This window comes from Haliotis asinina, chromosome 13 (assembly GCF_037392515.1).
Source record: "Haliotis asinina isolate JCU_RB_2024 chromosome 13, JCU_Hal_asi_v2, whole genome shotgun sequence".
NCBI classification, from domain to species: Eukaryota; Metazoa; Mollusca; class Gastropoda; order Lepetellida; family Haliotidae; genus Haliotis; species Haliotis asinina.
In genome coordinates this window covers 1,099,372-1,120,498 of record NC_090292.1, presented here as the reverse complement: position 1 = coordinate 1,120,498, position 21,127 = coordinate 1,099,372, and the positions used below count along the sequence as shown (strand labels likewise).

The following is a 21,127-nucleotide window of genomic DNA, read 5'->3' as shown; positions in this document are numbered from 1 at the left end:
GTTTCTGTATGCTAGTCTGATAAGGAGATAGAGTGAAGATATTCAAAGATTCTGGCACCAGCTCCTCGAATTCCTTGTCATTCAGCAGCGACACGTCATAATTTCTATATGGATGTACTTGTTTAACTGAAGATATCCTTTCCTTGCACAGGAGTACACTTGAGTGCTTTGGCCGTCTTGGAAGGGATGTAGTTGATGTCGGTCCGGCGTATCTTCTTCGTTGTGATGCACCTTTCTCCTGCCTTGCGTTTTAAATCCTTCTGCCTTTTGCCTTTGGCTTCCGCTCTTTGTACTTCGCTTTGGGATTCCGATGTCATGCTTTGGGATTCCGGGATTCCGATGTCATGCTTTGGGATTCCGATGTCATGCTTTGGGATTCCGATGTCATTTGCAAAGTGACCTTAGTTGAATCATGTTCTTGTTCTTGCTATCGACGAACCGGGATCACAAACGTTTTTTTCTTTCCCGTGGAGCTGATGTGATGTTTCCCCACGTGTTTGTTGTCAAAAGCATGTTTAACTTTGGCGTAATTTTGGACACACAGCGGACTTGAATCCACGGTTTTTACTCCACAAATGGATAACGTCTTTAATGAAGTGTAGCGTAGGTCTCTTCCATTAAGAATGAAGCTGTGGGGGCACTTTCTGACCTTAAGTACAATTCGATATTGTCAGTTTCTTTCAGTGTGACATGAATGTTAAATTCAGTACCAAAGGCAGGTCCCTGTTTCAAATTGATGCGTCTCAGTGTGGGTAGTTGAGGTTCGTCCGTGAATGAACTGTCACATAGATTACACAATATGTCTAGGTACGAATCTGTGACTTGAGTCAGATCCAGCTTTCCCAAATTTAGCTCCGTTAAAGACAACACCCAGAATCCATCGAAGACCAACCTTTGATTTAGTTTGACGTGAAAATGATAAGGTGTATTCTCTGGAAACGATGTCTTCTGGGAGTCGGAGCTTTTGAGAAACATGTACTTCTCTATGGTTTATGGACTTACACATGCTTCAGTTTGCCCTCTTCAACATACGAGTCGAAAGTCGTGGGCCAGCCAACCCAGCGCACCAGAGCGTAAGTCTTCCCCTTCACTGTTTTCCTTTTCAGCACTTTCTCGACTTGCCAGAGCACATCCGCTGATTTGATGATCTTTTGAAGCACGTGTCAATAAAAGGACCCAATCACAGATTCGTCGTTAAAATCTTTGAGTTTATACTGAGGAACACCTGCTTCCTGTGACGTCGAGCCACTTTGAACAGCTCCTCCGTCCACTTGAGGTCGAGTTCCTTGCTGAAAGGTTTCCTATGGTATGACCAGATCACCCACTTTAAATACATATTTCTTGATTTAAAGTTTGCTGATCTTTCTCAAAGGTTCCAGGTAGGTATGGTTCCACATTTCCACTTCGTTGCTCTTATTGACCTGTGCCGGAGAGAGTTGAGGTAAAGATCAATGCTCGGTATTATTATGGTTGTATACTAAATCAGGTAGGGCATCCAGATAACGTTTGGTGTTGTTCTGGGTCATGTATCGCGTCATCAGTGGACACACACCTATGAGGTTAAGCTTCCCCACATTCCAAGCATACCTACTATGAGCGGATGCCATCATGGCAATGGCACATGCGCTTTCCTACATCAAATACAAATGCATCTTAATGTTATCAAAACTCAATGTGTTGCCAAAATGAATGATACTAGGTATCAAATTATTAAATTGATACCAGAATCCAAAATTCCATCATCCAGTCGTTCCAAGCGGGCAGTCCTTAGTTTTGTAGGGTCACTCTCAAAAACTCTATTTGGCACAGCCACAACTGATGACGTCAATCTGCTGGCCAAACATATAAATGCTCTTACTAAACATGACATTAACCTCTCAAACGTACTACAACAACACTCCGCCCACCTCTCCTCTTTTATGAAACTTGTAGATTCTCGGTTTAAAAATGCACTGAAAGGTGTTAAGGCTAATCATGATGCCTTAACGTTCACAGCCACTGCGATCCAGAATAATGCGAGAAATATTCAGTCTACCTTTACTTCCCTTACCTCTCTGTTGATAGACCAAATTCAAAAAGCCAATACAGTAGAGCATCAACTTGAAGAGCTCAAATTAGGCATTTTAGACCTCGATAAAAATAAGCTGTCTCCACTTCTCATTTCCCCACATATTTTGGAACAGACTATCCATCATCTGTCCTCAATTTTATCGAATAAATATCCCAATTTTCGATTGCTCCAAACCAACCCTACATATTATTATTCCCAAGCTAAATTCATCTTTGCCCGTACTAAGTCCCATGTGTATATTTCTGTTAAATTCCCTCTGTCATCGTTGACTCAACCTTTCCAAATGTATAGCAACATTTCTCTCCCAGTGCCTGTGAACAAGACATCAGCCCACTCAACTCAACTCCTTGATATACTACCTTATTTTGCTATATCATCTGATTCGAGATATTTCCTCAGCCTCGACAGTTCTACAGTAGCTTCTTGTTCAGGTGACGAATTTGTCATGCATTGTCCATTTCGAACTGCTTTGGTGTCATCTACCAAACCATCATGTAGTCTGGCACTCTTTCAAAATAGTAAAAGTTTGATCAAATCCCTTTGCAATTTTCGTTATATCACCAAACCTCAGCCACCTCAGCTTATCTCTATTGATACCTCAAAGGTTCTTGTGTATAGAATACCTTTCCTAACCCTCCACTGTCCTACTCATCGTGTGATTGCGGGATGTACGTTCTGTCTCATTGTCACCCCCTGTTACTGTTCTTTATCTACCGAAGATCTATTTTTTCCTGCACCCTTTGGTTCGTGCCGCGATTCACACAATCAAATCACGCACCTTCACCCTGTCAATCTGGCTCTGCTTCAGCACTTCTTTGATGATTCTACACTCTCCAGTATAGCAGGTGACACGACTTTCAAAAAAGCAGTTAGTTTCACTATTCCAAAGTTTAATATTTATTCCCATGAAATTTCTGATGTTCTGGCCAATGATGAAAAATCTCACCTCAGCCTTAAGCGTGTTGCTGAAAGTGCACGAAAGACGGAAACTATATTTCAGTCTCTTGCAGAACCTTTGCTTGATGGTCAAATCACCTTACCAAGCTCTTGGCCTGATATTAATGCTATTATCGCCATCACTGCTTCAGTTACTTCCGTTTTGTCCATTATTTTATTTATTTGGATGTTTTTCAAAGTGCGTACCCTTTCGGCTGCCCTATTGCTTGTTACTCGTGTTGCTCCTGCTAAAGCAATACAGCCTCCAGCACTGACATATAATACACCGACAACTGCTAGTCCTAGCTTTGTGATTTCTGATCTTGCTGATTATCATGTCTCAATTCTTCTTGGGATAATCACACTTGTTATTGCATCCGTTCTTCTCCTTCTCCTCTATCAACGCAATCCTCGGAATCACAATGGTTTAGTTCTTGAACTCACCACTGGCCCGGATTGTGTTACAGTTCCCATTCTGTCTCTCAGCCTCTGCCCTTCATATTGGGATGTTCAGCCTCCTTTCACTGTAGAACATTTTCGCATCACAGGGTACTTCTTTCCTACTCTTACTGTTGACTGGCCTGCCTTCACAGTCACTAATCTTCTAACAAAAACCACACTCTCTGTTCCCCACACTCTGCGAATCTCCTTCTTTACCGCCCGTAAACTACATAAAATGTTCAATCAACCTTTTGCTGCCTACATCCTTATGGTTCATGATGATCGTTATCACGTTTTAGATCCTTCTGTCATGTTCAAAGACTTTTGAGTGGGCTGTCTGCACAGTACGTACATTTAGGTCGCATCATTGTTCTTGCATTCTGTTTTTGAGACTTTTGAACAGTGTATTGTATGCATTTCTATTATCATTACCTCATAATCTTTCCAGCGACAGCAAGCCAAAAAGGCTTTTGCGGTCAAAAGCTCCACGACGCCCAGGGGTAATATAACAGTGTTAATTTCTACCTATTTTCTCTTCAAGTTGTATCAAAATTCAAAACTATTCTACAATTTATATTTAACTCAATTTTTCCCTAACTATCTGCTTGGGTACAGGTAGTTTGCGTAACGTTACTTTTCGCCTCAGGAGGCAAGCCGCCACAACTGGTCAAGCGACACCAGGAGTAATTAAATATTAGATCACCTTGCATCCCATACCAGGTACAGGGCTTTGTCAACGCAGGGGTCCTGACAGAATAGTTACGGCTGACCAACTTCAGTATAATCTTACAAAGAAACCAGCACAAACTGTGACATTAAAGCGGCAGTGGCAATCTCTGATTATCTAACTTTCACTATTTCGGCATTCAGCACTAAGCATCTGTCCTCCAAACTTGCATAACATGTCCAGCATGTGATAAATTCTATTGTCAAAACCGGTAACCCCAACATGCGCGTGGGAACTTGCCTTCAGATTCGAACAGGAGGTCTCGGGTATATAAGTGGGATGGTTACACACTAGAATCATTCCTGCTTTGCCTGAGATCCCTCTCTGTTTGTTTTTGAAGGTAAGTCACTTCTACTTTTCTTACATTTCTTGTTAAATCTTGCTTCAGTTCCAAAACTTCGCTTGAACAATGAACTTACGCTACTTTTAGTCAAAATCCTAAAATGTCGTTCGAAAGTACTAGTTTGTTGCTGTATTTCATTCAAGTAAATTGTATCATCAAGTATAGCACTAAATATCATATAGTTGGTATAAAGTATAGGTTTATCTTAAAGGCTTAGGATATAGCTTTTTCTTGTACGGGGTCGTGGATGCTGAAATAGTTTACAACACATTCAATGTGTACAACGTTGTTGAAGCATTCTCGATACAGATATATCCTTGTCATGTACACTATTTGCAATGTATGTTATATGTACGATTTCTATATGTCATGTTAGCGCCAGAAGCTTATATATATATTTGCGTTCGAGATACCCAGTTTGTGACTGCATATGTTTTAGAATATAATAATACTTTATTTAAACTTATCTAGCTAAACGCGCACATTCTGGCAATGTCTTATAAATATATGTTCATGTAATGTGCACACATTATCACGACGCTGCGGCGATGTAGTGGTAGTCTAGAATAGTTCAAAATATACAGGCAATTTGCTTTAATATTAGTCTCAGTATCAAATAAGCAGAGAGTATCCACCTTTCGCTATAAGACACATACTATTGCAATCATTAAGCCGTCACGGTCAGGCGCACACACGGGCGTCGGCGCAGTATGTAAATTGTGAGGCTCAACCTAATCGTCACCATGGCAACTGTAAACTTAAGTGAACCGCCATGTTATTGCCATGCATGCCGGTTACCGTTTCATTTGGAAATCAAAACTCAGAATGTTTCAAATAAATTATCACGTTGAAGTATTTACATAGTATTGACCCTCATTTACTGTATTTACTCTAATAGTCGACAATGATACAATTGTAATAGTTGTCACTGTTCAATTAAGTATTCGAGTCACCTTTATTCTTAAAGTAAAAGTTGATGACTGATCCTTTAGGTGCGTCAGTGAATTATAATTAGTCATTTATAGGTATTGCGTCATAACATCTACAATGTTGACTACTTGTCTTACCTCGTTATTCTCGAGTGTTCAGTGATTGCAATTGATTGACCTGATCCATTGATTGTTCTGTTTATTGATTGATTGGTTTATTGATTTATTGATTGTCGAAAGAATAAAACATTCCTGCTTTGCCTGAGATCCCTCTCTGTTTGTTTTTGAAGGCGTGGAGATCCCGAGCTTAATTCCCCCCAATACACAAGTTCTAGGGTTTAAAACAGTCACACACACAAACACTGTTTTAGTGGTTTAAAAAACGTAATATTTTAAATGGATATACAGAGCTGTTGATGGCGAGCTTCTTTGGTGTACCTTCGATGTACCCTCCCAGCGTCTCCCCGTACTCACCCGCTGACCCTCCCTCCCCCGCCATCCCCTCTGTCCTTCAACAATAAACAATGACCCATTCCTACATTTCTCACATTTTTGGAAAAAAAAACTCACATGAAATTAGAAGTAAATATTGGAAACGTCTTGTTGTATGCATAGTTAAAGTAATTAAGAAACCAGTTCTATTATTTACTATCCACAATCGCTTGCATAATAAGCAACATTTATCAAATCTCCACTCTGCTCTCGACCGTCCTGCCTCCCTCCCCCATCCCCCCGCTCCCCGCTCGTTGTCCTAATGTTTCTTACCCTTTCAGCACGAAAACACACACACGAAAAAAAGGACTCATCAAAATAAATCACACACCCACATCGTGAGAAACGTGGTGAATTAAACGTCGATTGTACTCTATTGTATTCTTGTTCAACATCAAATCACATCTTACTGCTCCCAAGAAACTGGACGAGGGGGACGAGCGCAGCGCTCTCCCACTCGCATTTCTCGCGTAGTAGCATATAACCTTATGTGGAAAACAGACTACTGCTAGCTGTGCCTTCGAGGTGGGGTAATGTCGGATCTCAATTTAAGACATCGTGCAGCATTATGTCTCACCACGTGCGGGAAACTTGTGAACCTACTCTGAGTCACAGGCTATGGTATGTCATTTTTTCCCTGTCTCTAACGGTTGGAACAGAACAGTGCAAACAGCAGGCCGTTTTTCCATTGCGTGTGACTCATGGAATATAGACGGGTGAAAATCCCTAAAACGTAGTATTCCATATACAGGACATTCGTTACTACGCGTCGATTCTGCTTCCTCAAAGGCTCCGTTAATGAACTGCATCTGTGCAAGGTGATTGCAGAATGTCGTTTGACCTTTCTGACCAGTAAACTCCCTTCCCGTCTCCACAAGACTCCTGGCATTCCAGTCATCAAAACACTGCCGCCAAATAGTCGCTAGCAGAAATGCCCATGTACAGATGTGCTTACTATGTCTCGTTTTGATTTAATTAACACTCACTCAGTGAATACCTTCGTTGCACCTAATTAAGTCATTGTATTTCGTCGTTGACGACCTACGGCATCATGCAAATCATGTCTATCAGTGATACGAGAGCTCATTCATCGGATCCAACTGTGCACACAGATGGCTCCACGACCCAGGGAGGGAGGAAGGCCAGCGTGTCTACAAACGGACCAATCAGCACTTAACCCGCACGTTTTGTTTTGGGGGTATTTTTTGACACCAGGTTTCATCGCGCGCTGTTGCCATTATGGAAATGCCACTATGCTACTTACTATGCATTGTTGTCCGTTAATGAAGGCACTGACCCTTCATAAGTGCATAAGGTTAATCATTGGTGACCTCGCCTTGTTGACCCGTGACATCATGCATATACGTGCATTTCAATGAGTTATTATGCATTTTAATTATTCACCGGAAGTCTGATGACGTCACACTTCCGGTCAAATGACGTCATGAGGTATTGGACTTATTAGTTTATATATACTTATAATTCTCTTCCGCAAAAACAACAAACAGATAACTCATGTGAAATAAGACAACAATGTATTGTTTGGTTTCTCTCGTTACAGAATTCGTCAGATAACTTCATTCGCATCCAGAGACTAATATGGTGAACAACTGATGCCGTCACTAGAAATGAACAGAATGGATAAAACAATGCCTGTACTTTTTTGTAAACACAATCAAAGCACTAACAATGGCAATCTACAATCAAACGTTAAGTGGTTCGCAAATGTGCTAAAAATCTCCAACTGCAAATGAATTAATCAGATGATGGGATACATGGACGTTTGCTGAATTAACTCAACTTAACAATATAAATATGATAAAGCACAGAAATATCAACTGGGACAACTTTCTCATGCGGAATACGAGTGACAATATCAAAGGATTTAACACATAACATGGGACAACCTTCGCATGCTCCACATCAGGGACTACACATTTCCACCCAATAAGAACAAACCATTGCTTTCATCCTTGCTCAGAATGTGCACAAGTGAACCGGTTTATCAATGTTGGTTTAGTTCAAGTTCCAAATCAAAATAGTACATCGTTGGAACTAGTTCAACCCGAACTACTAAACTCACGTGCAAAAGTAACGTCCCCAAAATATTTTTATGTGTCATTTTCTGTTCTATGACCATGAACATAAATCAGTACCAGGAACAGATCACCTGAACACTGAATTCGACGACATGACACAAACAGTGCATGGAATGCACGTGCTAGGCGAGAAAAATGACTTTCATCAGTAAAATTTCCCGTATGTACAGAAAAGTACCCGTAAGATTCTGGGGTATAAAACAGCCTTTGAAATGTTCATGGGCATTGGCTTCATCAGTTTGAAACAAAGAACATGCCGCGGTTAACGTCAGAGCAGAGAGAGAGAGAGCAATTGGGATGCTGCAACTTGGCACTACCCACGACCACGTCGCCAGAATCATGAACTGCTCCAAGAAAACAATCGGGAGACTGTTGTCACGATACAGGCAGACAGGCAGGACAGCAGACCGGCCCAGAAGCGGCAGACCAAGGGTGACCACCCCCAACGAAAGCAGGTATTTACGGGTCCTTCACCTGAGGAACAGATTCCTCACCGTGACGTCATCTGCTGCCCATGGACTGAACCACCCAATCAGCAGATGGACAGTGACCAGACGACTGCGTCGATATGGCATTCGACCCTATCGGCCGTTCAGATGGATGGCGTTAACGGATCAAATTCGACGTCGCAGACTACTTTGGGCGAGGACCGTTCGTCATTGGCAGCAACGACATTGGAGCCGTGTGCTCTTCACCGATGAGAGCATGTTCCCGCTCAACAAAGCAGACGGTCGTGTGCGTGTATACAGGCGGCGGGGTAAGAGAACGGCACGTTGTTGCGTCACGGAGGTGGAGCCTTATGGCGGCAGAAGTTGTATGGTATGGGGCGGCATCTGTAGGGACAGGAAGACGGATCTGGTTATCATTGGTGGTAAGAAAGCCACACCCCACACCCCACACTGCTGTCATTACAAGGAACTTCCTCAACACCAACAATGTGCATCTTCTGCCTTGGCCAGCGAGATCACCGGATATGTCCCCGATCGAACACCTGTGGGACCACCGACAACGTCAGCAGCCTCCACTGACAGTACAGGATTTGGGTCGTGCTTTGCAGGACGAATGGCGACAGATCCCTATTCACGTGATCAGGCGACTTACCAACTCTATGCGACGTCGTGTTGTGTCATTTGTTGCATCACGAGGGGGACACACCCGATATTAGGACGTTTCAGTGATCGAGCAATGCGATTCATGTTGTGGCAACTGATCGAATACAGGACAATAGACGCCTAGTCAAGAAATCCATCTGTAAATCCGTCCAAAACTGCTTTTGTGTTTTACGAGTTCTGTTAACAAATTAATTATACAATATGTTCATAATATTAAACATTGGAATTTACAAGTGTTTTGTTCTTTTTTATTTATGAGTTGAAAACACAAGAGGACGTTTCTTTTGCACTTGAGTTTATATGTATCCACTAGAACATCAAATTAACCCTAACAGTGTGGGAAAGGAAATGTCTCATTTGCATCTCATTACTTTACAAAAGAATCAAAGCTGGGTGAAAATCAGTGTGGTAGCCAATATCTATGTCTTGATACTTGTGGAATTATACAGAAAACTAACTTTTCTTATTTTTTCTTTTATCGCTTTTAACAAATATATCATACCTTTCCGTTGCAGGCAAGTCGTGCTATGGACCAGACACACTTGTTATCAAATCAATGCAAAACGTGTGGCAGGCCGGCCTGTAGAACACAGTAATACTATGGACCTGACACACTTTGGTATGTTGTCAAAACAAAACGTGTTGTAGGCAGGCCTGTGGAACACAGTAGTACTATGGACCAGACACAGTTTGGTATCTTGTCAAAACAAAACGTGTTGTAGGCAGGCAGGCCAGTAGAACACAGTAGTACTATGGACCAGACACAGTTTGGTATCTTGTCAAAACAAAACGTGTTGTAGGCAGGCAGGCCAGTAGAACACAGTAGTATTATGGACCAGACACAGTTTGGTATCTTGTCAAAATAAAACGTGTTGTAGGCAGGCAGGCCAGTAGAACACAGTAGTACTATGGACCAGACACAGTTTGGTATCTTGTCAAAACAAAACGTGTTGTAGGCAGGCAGGCCAGTAGAACACAGTAGTATTATGGACCAGACACAGTTTGGTATCTTGTCAAAATAAAACGTGTTGTAGGCAGGCAGGCCAGTAGAACACAGTAGTACTATGGACCAGACACACTTTGGTATGTTGTCAAAACAAAACGTGTTGTAAGCAGGCAGGCAGGCCAGTAGAACAGTAGTACTATGGACCAGACACAGTTTGGTATCTTGTCAAAACAAAACGTGTTGTAGGCAGGCAGGCCAGTAGAACACAGTAGTACTATGGGCCAGACACAGTTTGGTATCTTGTCAAAACAAAACGTGTTGTAGGCAGGCAGGCCAGTAGAACACAGCAGTACTATGGGCCAGACACAGTTTGGTATCTTGTCAAAACAAAACGTGTTGTAAGCAGACAGGCCTGTGGAACACAATAGTACCATGGTCCAGACACAGTTTGGTATCTTGACAATGTGTACATAACATTCCTCAGGCCTTGAGTTTGTAATGTCATGGACAATACGTCAGATTGAGAAGGTGTATGATCATTTTGCTTTATCAGCTTTCCAAAAAGATAAACCATGTCACCACAGCAGATTCCAAACACAATGAGATAGCAGAACCATGAACTCAAATCCTCCGATCTATGTAAGGACATTAAGAAGAATAACCTGTCAAATCAGAAGACGTATCTCACCTTTATACAATACATAACTGTATGAGCCAAATGTTTAGGACTGGAAAGAACAATCTGTAGGAAGAGGTTAGATTTATAAAGGTTACTCTTTCATCATGCTGCTTTTATTCTCTTTCACTTGAGGGGTTTTTATAGCATATATCACCATATACAGAAATCAAATATAGATATATAGTATATATCACCATAGTCAAATATGGATATACCTGCCCACCCACGATTCTGCCATTGCCTTATAACGACTTTATTAGTGAAGCTCTTTCACATGCTGTAGGACTATCTGTATACAAGTGATACTCTGATGTAAACTTACAGCAAATGGCATTAAGCATATATCAGAACAAAACGATGTCCTGTTCACGAAGGTCATTACTTACATTATGGAGTTGTCCTTGTTATTTACAGATCAAAACTGATGATCTCTGCTTAAATGTCTGGAATACAATTTGATGTGAAAATATCTGAACTTAGAACATAAAAATACAAAATCCATTTTGAACAAAGTAATGATACATCAACAACAGGTGCTTGGCTGGGGAACTCAGATTGATGCTAGATAAACTCCACCTGTCAGGCAGTAGCAACATGACTAAGTGAGTGACTTGGGTTTTACGTCGCTTTTAGCAATATGCCAACAATATCACGACAGAGGACACCAGAAATGGACTTCACACACTGAACTCATGTGGGCAGTCGAATCCAGGTTCGATGCGAACCCTTTAACCCCAGGCCACTACAAATCCCGGTAGCAGCATAACATGGCGACATTGGGTTGAAGGTACTTGAAGTGAAGATAAATCACCTGATACAGGCTGGTCATAAAGTTAAGACTGGCAAATTACTACAACATTGCATGAAACCAAAACAGATTTCGACTGTGATAAACGTATACTATTACACAGTATGCAGAACTGTGTACACGTGTGAGCTGAAAATAGACGTATGAAGGTTAATTCAGAAATCCCTATACCGAATAAACAGCCATAGATCCTTTGGATCACATGCATTCACGAAAAACAATGCATGGTGTTAAAAACAAATGTTCTCCCGTTTTTAAACCAATACAAAACGACTTATGAGTTCATCTCAGTCTTCCTATTTTGAAGCCTGGCTTTGACAAACATATCCCATGATCCAACAAAGGAAATGACAACGGCATTGGTTTATGTCACAGTTTTAACACACTTGTAAGTAATCATACGACACACAAAGAAAGGCATAACAAGTAGAGATCTCTGCCTCGGTAAATTACTGATTCTTGTACTCTTGTTGGGTTGAGTCCCACACAGGATTCGAACCCACTACCTCATACTCAGGCATCTATTCGCCAGTACACAAAGTCAGCAACATAACCGCATCAGTCACCAAAGTACTAGAATCTTTGTCGTTAAAACACCATATTGCAATCATTTAATTTAAAATGTTAACATTGATACCAGCTTCACATTAGATACATCCAGTTAAGTTTTGGTATTGACACATCATCACACATACTGCAGTCATTTGCCTAATCACTACATGCATGGTCATATTCTTCTGTCGTATGTTCAAGGACATGTGTAACTGTACATTGTGCACGACCTAACGTCCATTCGGCATACTCTGTCTGAAATTAACCCAGTTTACACCAGTTAGTGAATGTCTGATTGTCTCCATGTTCCAAGACGTTTAACTCAGCTATTAAAGATGTCATACGTTATTAAAGATGTCATACGTTATTAAATATGTCATACGTTATTAAAGATGTCATACGTTAAGCCCATGTCCTGTCCTACGCTGTGGACCTATGTTGAGAGAAACAATATAGATACACCCTTCCCTTCCCTGACCCTCTTCGTTCCGTTCTGGTTAGGTATCCCTCTCCGCTACCCGCCCTTGGTGTGTCAGAACGTCCTGACGACGTTCACGCCAACCCTCTCCTCTACCCGCCCTTGGTGATGCCTAGACGTCCTGACAACGTTCACCTCCAACCCTCTCCTCTACCCGCCCTTGGTGATGCTTAGACGTCCTGACGACGTTCACCTCCAACCCTCTCCTCTACACGCCCTTGGTGATGCCTAGACGTCCTGACGACGTTCACCTCCAACCCTCTCCTCTACCCGCCCTTGGTGTGTCCGGACGTCGTGACGACGTTCACGCCAACCCTCTCCTCTACCCGCCCTTGGTGTGTCAGGACGTCCTGACAACGTTCACCTCCAACCCTCTCCTCTACCCGCCCTTGGTGATGACTAGACGTCCTGACGACGTTCACCTCCAACCCTCTCCTCTACCCGCCCTTGGTGATGCCTAGACGCCCTGACGACGTTCACCTCCAACCCTCTCCTCTACCCGCCCTTGGTGTGTCAGGACGTCCTGACGACGTTCACCTCCAACCCTCTCCTCTTCCCGCCCTTGGTGATGCCTAGACGTCCAGACGACGTTCACGCCAACCCTCTCCTCTACCCGCCCTTGGTGTGTCAGGACGTCCTGACAACGTTCACCTCCAACCCTCTCCTCTACCCGCCCTTGGTGATGACTAGACGTCCTGACGACGTTCACCTCCAACCCTCTCCTCTACCCGCCCTTGGTGTGTCAGGACGTCCTGACAACGCTCACCTCCAACCCTCTCCTCTACCCGCCCTTGGTGTGTCAGGACGTCCTGACGACGTTCACGCCAACCCTCTCCTCTACCCGCCCTTGGTGTGTCAGTGCGTCCTGACGACGTTCACGCCAACCCTCTCCTCTACCCGCCCTTGGTGTGTCAGGACGTCCTGACGACGTTCACCTCCAACCCTCTCCTCTACCCGCCCTTGGTGTGTCCGGACGTCGTGACGACGTTCACGCCAACCCTCTCCTCTACCCGCCCTTGGTGATGCCTAGACGTCCTGACGACGTTCACCTCCAACCCTCTCCTCTACCCGCCCTTGGTGATGCCTAGACGTCCTGACAACGTTCACCTCCAACACTCTCCTCTACCCGCCCTTGGTGATGCCTAGACGTCCTGACGACGTTCACGCCAACCCTCTCCTCTACCCGCCCTTGGTGTGTCAGGACGTCCTGACGACGTTCACCTCCAACCCTCTCCTCTACCCGCCCTTGGTGATGCCTAGACGTCCAGACGACGTTCACGCCAACCCTGTCCTCTACGCGCCCTTGGTGTGTCAGGACATCCTGACGACGTTCACCTCCAACCCTCTCCTCTACCCGCCCTTGGTGTGTCAGGACGTCCTGACAACGTTCACCTCCGACCCTCTCCTCTACCCGCCCTTGGTGTGTCAGGACGTCCTGACGAGGTTCACGCCAACCCTCTCCTCTACCCGCCCTTGGTGATGCCTGGACGTCCTGACAACGTTCACCTCCAACCCTCTCCTCTACCCGCCCTTGGTGATGCCTAGACGTCCTGACAACGTTCACCTCCAACCCTCTCCTCTACCCGCCCTTGGTGATGCCTAGAGGTCCTGACGACGTTCACCTCCAACCCTCTCCTCTACCCGCCCTTGGTGATGCCTAGACGCCCTGACGATGTTCACCTCCAACCCTCTCCTCTACCTACCCTTGGTGATGACTAGACGTCCTGACGACGTTCACCTCCAACCCTCTCCTCTACCCGCCCTTGGTGATGCCTAGACGCCCTGACGACGTTCACCTCCAACCCTCTCCTCTATCCGCCTTTGCTGTGTCAGGACGTCCTGACAACGTTCACCTCCAACCCTCTCCTCTATCCGCCCTTGGTGTGTCAGGACGTCCTGACGACGTTCACCTCCAACCCTCTCCTTTACCCGCCCTTGGTGTGTCAGGACGTCCTGACGACGTTCACCTCCAACCCTCTCCTCTACCCGCCCTTGGTGATGCCTAGACGTCCTGACGACGTTCACGCCAACCCTCTCCTCTACCCGCCCTTGGTGTGTCAGGACGTCCTGACGACGTTCACGCCAACCCTCTCCTCTACCCGCCCTTGGTGATGCCTGGACGTCCTGACGACTTTCACCTCCAACCCTCTCCTCTACACGCCCTTGGTGATGCCTAGACGTCCTGACAACGTTCACCTCCAACCCTCTCCTCTACCCGCCCTTGGTGATGCCTAGAGGTCCTGACGACGTTCACCTCCAACCCTCTCCTCTACCCGCCCTTGGTGATGCCTAGACGCCCTGACGACGTTCACCTCCAACCCTCTCCTCTACCTACCCTTGGTGATGACTAGACGTGCTGACGACGTTCACCACCAAACCTCTCCTCTACCCGCCCTTGGTGATGCCTAGACGCCCTGACGACGTTCACCTCCAACCCTCTCCTCTATCCGCCCTTGCTGTGTCAGGACGTCCTGACAACGTTCGCCTCCAACCCTCTCCTCTATCCGCCCTTGGTGTGTCAGGACGTCCTGACGACGTTCACCTCCAACCCTCTCCTTTACCCGCCCTTGGTGTGTCAGGACGTCCTGATGACGTTCACCTCCAACCCTCTCCTCTACCCGCCCTTGGTGATGCCTAGACGTCCTGACGACGTTCACGCCAACCCTCTCCTCTACCCGCCCTTGGTGTGTCAGGACGTCCTGACGACGTTCACGCCAACCCTCTCCTCTACCCGCCCTTGGTGTGTCAGGACGTCCTGACGACGTTCACGCCAACCCTCTCCTCTACCCGCCCTTGCTGTGTCAGGACGTCCTGACGACGTTCACCTCCAACCCTCTCCTCTACCCGCCCTTGGTGTGTCAGGACGTCCTGACGACGTTCACGCCAACCCTCTCCTCTACCCGCCCTTGGTGTGTCAGGACGTCCTGACGACGTTCACCTCCAACCCTCTCCTCTTCCCGCCCTTGGTGATGCCTAGACGTCCTGACAACGTTCACCTCCATCCCTCTCCTCTACCCGCCCTTGGTGATGCCTAGACGTCCTGACGACGTTCACGCCAACCCTCTCCTCTACCCGCCCTTGGTGTGTCAGGACGTCCTGACGACGTTCACCTCCAACCCTCTCCTCTACCCGCCCTTGGTGATGCCTAGACGTCCAGACGACGTTCACGCCAACCCTGTCCTCTACCCGCCCTTGGTGTGTCAGGACGTCCTGACAACGTTCACCTCCAACCCTCTCCTCTACCCGCCCTTGGTGTGTCAGGACGTCCTGACGACGTTCACGCCAACCCTCTCCTCTACCCGCCCTTGGTGATGCCTAGACGTCCTGACAACGTTCACCTCCAACCCTCTCCTCTACCCGCCCTTGGTGATGCCTAGACGTCCTGACAACGTTCACCTCCAACCCTCTCCTCTACACGCCCTTGGTGATGCCTAGACGTCCTGACAACGTTCACCTCCAACCCTCTCCTCTACCCGCCCTTGGTGATGCCTAAAGGTCCTGACGACGTTCACCTCCAACCCTCTCATCTACCCGCCCTTGGTGATGCCTAGACGCCCTGACGACGTTCACCTCCAACCCTCTCCTCTACCTACCCTTGGTGATGACTAGACGTCCTGACGACGTTCACCTCCAACCCTCTCCTCTACCCACCCTTGGTGATGCCTAGACGCCCTGACGACGTTCACCTCCAACCCTCTCCTCTACCCGCCCTTGGTGATGCCTAGACGTCCAGACGACGTTCACGCCAACCCTGTCCTCTACGCGCCCTCGGTGTGTCAGGACATCCTGACGACGTTCACCTCCAACCCTCTCCTCTACCCGCCCTTGGTGTGTCAGGACGTCCTGACAACGTTCACCTCCGACCCTCTCCTCTACCCGCCCTTGGTGTGTCAGGACGTCCTGACGAGGTTCACGCCAACCCTCTCCTCTACCCGCCCTTGGTGATGCCTGGACGTCCTGACAACGTTCACCTCCAACCCTCTCCTCTACCCGCCCTTGGTGATGCCTAGACGTCCTGACAACGTTCACCTCCAACCCTCTCCTCTACCCGCCCTTGGTGATGCCTAGAGGTCCTGACGACGTTCACCTCCAACCCTCTCCTCTACCCGCCCTTGGTGATGCCTAGACGCCCTGACGATGTTCACCTCCAACCCTCTCCTCTACCTACCCTTGGTGATGACTAGACGTCCTGACGACGTTCACCTCCAACCCTCTCCTCTACCCGCCCTTGGTGATGCCTAGACGCCCTGACGACGTTCACCTCCAACCCTCTCCTCTATCCGCCTTTGCTGTGTCAGGACGTCCTGACAACGTTAACCTCCAACCCTCTCCTCTATCCGCCCTTGGTGTGTCAGCACGTCCTGACGACGTTCACCTCCAACCCTCTCCTTTACCCGCCCTTGGTGTGTCAGGACGTCCTGACGACGTTCACCTCCAACCCTCTCCTCTACCCGCCCTTGGTGATGCCTAGACGTCCTGACGACGTTCACGCCAACCCTCTCCTCTACCCGCCCTTGGTGTGTCAGGACGTCCTGACGACGTTCACGCCAACCCTCTCCTCTACCCGCCCTTGGTGATGCCTGGACGTCCTGACGACGTTCACCTCCAACCCTCTCCTCTACCCGCCTTTGGTGATGCCTAGACGTCCTGACAACGTTCACCTCCAACCCTCTCCTCTACCCGCCCTTGGTGATGCCTAAAGGTCCTGACGACGTTCACCTCCAACCCTCTCATCTACCCGCCCTTGGTGATGCCTAGACGCCCTGACGACGTTCACCTCCAACCCTCTCCTCTACCTACCCTTGGTGATGACTAGACGTCCTGACGACGTTCACCTCCAACCCTCTCCTCTACCCGCCCTTGGTGTGTCAGGACGTCCTGACGACGTTCACACCAACCCTCTCCTCTACCCGCCCTTGGTGTGTCAGGACGTCCTGACGACGTTCACCTCCAACCCTCTCCTCTACCCGCCCTTGGTGATACCTAGACGTCCTGACAACGTTCACCTCCAACCCTCTCCTCTACCCGCCCTTGGTGATGCCTAGACGTCCTGACGATGTTCACCTCCAACCCTCTCCTCTACCCGCCCTTGGTGTGTCAGGACGTCCTGACGACGTTCACGCCAACCCTCTCCTCTACCCGCCCTTGGTGTGTCAGGACGTCCTGACGACGTTCACCTCCAACCCTCTCCTTTACCCGCCCTTGGTGTGTCAGGACGTCCTGACGACGTTCACCTCCAACCCTCTCCTCTACCCGCCCTTGGTGATGCCTAGACGTCCTGACGACGTTCACGCCAACCCTCTCCTCTACCCGCCCTTGGTGTGTCAGGACGTCCTGACGACGTTCACGCCAACCCTCTCCTCTACCCGCCCTTGGTGATGCCTGGACGTCCTGACGTCTTTCACCTCCAACCCTCTCCTCTACCCGCCCTTGGTGATACCTAGACGTCCTGACAACGTTCACCTCCAACCCTCTCCTCTACCCGCCCTTGGTGATGCCTAGAGGTCCTGACGACGTTCACCTCCAACCCTCTCCTCTACCCGCCCTTGGTGATGCCTAGACGCCCTGACGACGTTCACCTCCAACCCTCTCCTCTACCTACCCTTGGTGATGACTAGACGTCCTGACGACGTTCACCTCCAACCCTCTCCTCTACCCGCCCTTGATGATGCCTAGACGTCCTGACGACGTTCACCTCCAACCCTCTCCTCTACCCGCCCTTGGTGTGTCAGGACGTCCTGGCAACGTTCACGCAAACCCTCTCCTCTACCCGCCCTTGGTGTGTCAGGACGTCCTGACAGCGTTCACCTCTATCCCTCTCCTCTACCCGCCCTTGGTGTGTCAGGACGTCCTGACGACGTTCACGCCAACCCTCTAATCTACCCGCCCTTGGTGATGCCTAGACGTCCTGACGACGTTCACCTCCAACCCTCTCCTCTACCCGCCCTTGGTGTGTCAGGACGTCCTGACGACGTTCACCTCCAACCCTCTCCTCTACCCGCCCTTGGTGATGCCTAGACGTCCTGACAACGTTCACCTCCAACCCTCTCCTCTACCCGCCCTTGGTGATGCCTAGACGTCCTAACCACGTTCACGCCAACCCTCTCCTCTACCCGCCCTTGGTGTGTCAGGACGTCCTGACGACGTTCACGCCAACCCTCTCCTCTACCCGCCCTTGGTGATGCCTAGACGTCCCTCTCCAACCCTCTCCTCTACCCGCCCTTGGTGATGCCTAGACGTCCTGACGACGTTCACGCCAACCCTCTCCTCTACCCGCCCTTCGTGTGTCAGGACGTCCTGACAACGTTCACCTCCAACCCTCTCCTCTACCCGCCCTTGGTGTGTCAGGACGTCCTGACGACGTTCACGCCAACCCTCTCCTCTACCCGCCCTTGGTGATGCCTAGACGTCCTGACGCCGTTCACCTCCAACCCTCTCCTCTACCCGCCCTTGGTGATGCCTAGACGCCCTGACGACGTTCACCTCCAACCCTCTCCTCTACCCGCCCTTGGTGATGCCTAGACGTCCTGACGACGTTCACGCCAACCCTCTCCTCCACCGGCCCTTGGTGTGTCAGGACGTCCTGACACCGTTCACCTCCAACCCTCTCCTCTACCCGCCCTTCGTGTGTCAGGACGTCCTGACGACGTTCACGCCAACCCTCTCCTCTACCCGCCCTTGGTGTGTCAGGACGTCCTGACAGCGTTCACCTCCAACCCTCTCCTCTACCCGCCCTTGCTGTGCCAGGACACCCTGACGATGTTCACGCCAACCCTCTCCTCTACCCGCCCTTGGTGATGCCTAGACGCCCTGACGACGTTCACCTCCAACCCTCTCCTCTACCCGCCCTTGGTGTGTCAGGACGTCCTGACGACGTTCACCTCCAACCCTCTCCTCTACCCGCCCTTGGTGATGCCTAGACGTCCTGACAACGTTCACCTCCAACCCTCTCCTCTACCCGCCCTTGGTGGTGCCTAGACGTCCTGACAACGTTCACCTCCAACCCTCTCCTCTACCCGCCCTTGGTGATGCCTAGACGTCCTGACGACGTTCACCTCCAACCCTCTCCTCTACCCGCCCTTGGTGATGCCTAGACGTCCTGACGACGTTCACCTCCAACCCTCTCCTCTACCCGCCCTTGGTGATGCCTAGACGTCCTGACAACGTTCACCTCCAACCCTCTCCTCTACCCGCCCTTGGTGATGCCTAGACGTCCTGACGACGTTCACGCCAACCCTCTCCTCTACCCGTGGTGTGTCAGGACGTCCTAACGACGTTCACGCCAACCCTCTCCTCTACCCGCCCTTGGTGTGTCAGGACGTCCTGACAACGTTCACCTCCAACCCTCTAATCTACCCGCCCTTGGTGATGCCTAGACGTCCTGACGACGTTCACCTCCAACCCTCTCCTCTACCCGCCCTTGGTGTGTCAGGACGTCCTGACGACGTTCACCTCCAACCCTCTCCTCTACCCGCCCTTGGTGATGCCTAGACGTCCTGACGACGTTCACCTCCAACCCTCTCCTCTACCCGCCCTTGGTGTGTCAGGACGTCCTGACGACGTTCACGCCAACCCTCTCCTCTACCCGCCCTTGGTGATGCCTAGACGCCCTGACGACGTTCACCTCCAACCCTCTCCTCTACCCGCCCTTGGTGTGTCAGGACGTCCTGACGACGTTCACCTCCAACCCTCTCCTGTACCCGCCCTTGGTGATGCCTAGACGTCCTGACGATGTTCACGCCAACCCTCTCCTCTACCCGCCCTTGGTGTGTCAGGACGTCCTGACAGCGTTCACCTCCAACCCTCTCCTCTACCCGTCCTTTGTGTGTCAGGACTCCCTGACGACGTTCACGCCAACCCTCTCCTCTACCCGCCCTTGGTGATGCCTAGACGTCCTGACGACGTTCACCTCCAACCCTCTCCTCTACCCGCCCTTGGTGTGTCAGGACGTCCTGACGACGTTCACCTCCAACCCTCTCCTCTACCCGCCCTTGGTGTGTCAGGACGTCCTGACGACGTTCACGCCAACCCTCTCCTCTACCCGCCCTTGGTGTGTCAGGACGTCCTGATGACGTTCACGCCAACCCTCTCCTCTACCCGCCCTTGGTGTGTCAGGACGTCCTGACGACGTTCACCTCCAACCCTCTCCTCTACCCGCCCTTGGTGTGTCAGGACGTCCTGACGACGTTCACGCCAACCCTCTCCTCTACCCGCCCTTGGTGTGTCAGGACGTCCTGACGACGTTCACGCCAACCCTCTCCTCTACCCGCCCTTGGTGTGTCAGGACGTCCTGACGACGTCCACCTCCAACCCTCTCCTCTACCCGCCCTTGGTGATGCCTAGACGTCCTGACAACGTTCACCTCCAACCCTCTCCTCTACCCGCCCTTGGTGATGCCTAGACGTCCTGACGACGTTCACCTAGAACCCTCTCTTCTACCCGCCCTTGGTGTGTCAGGACGTCCTGACGACGTTCACCTCCAACCCTCTCCTCTACCCGCCCTTGGTGATGCCT

At 49.0% G+C, this 21,127-nt stretch overlaps 2 protein-coding genes across 2 annotated transcripts in view; one reads left to right on the top strand and one right to left on the bottom strand.

The window, feature by feature from the left end:
- Nucleotides 1–21,127, bottom strand: part of LOC137260313 (ankyrin repeat and protein kinase domain-containing protein 1-like) — a 136,814-nt gene that overhangs the window by 72,673 nt on the left and 43,014 nt on the right. The window lies entirely within an intron of this gene.
- LOC137260276 (uncharacterized) lies at nt 1,593–3,776 on the top strand. Its single transcript, XM_067797967.1, has one exon. It carries the CDS (start codon nt 1,593–1,595, stop codon nt 3,774–3,776), a length of 2,184 nt encoding a protein of 727 aa, XP_067654068.1.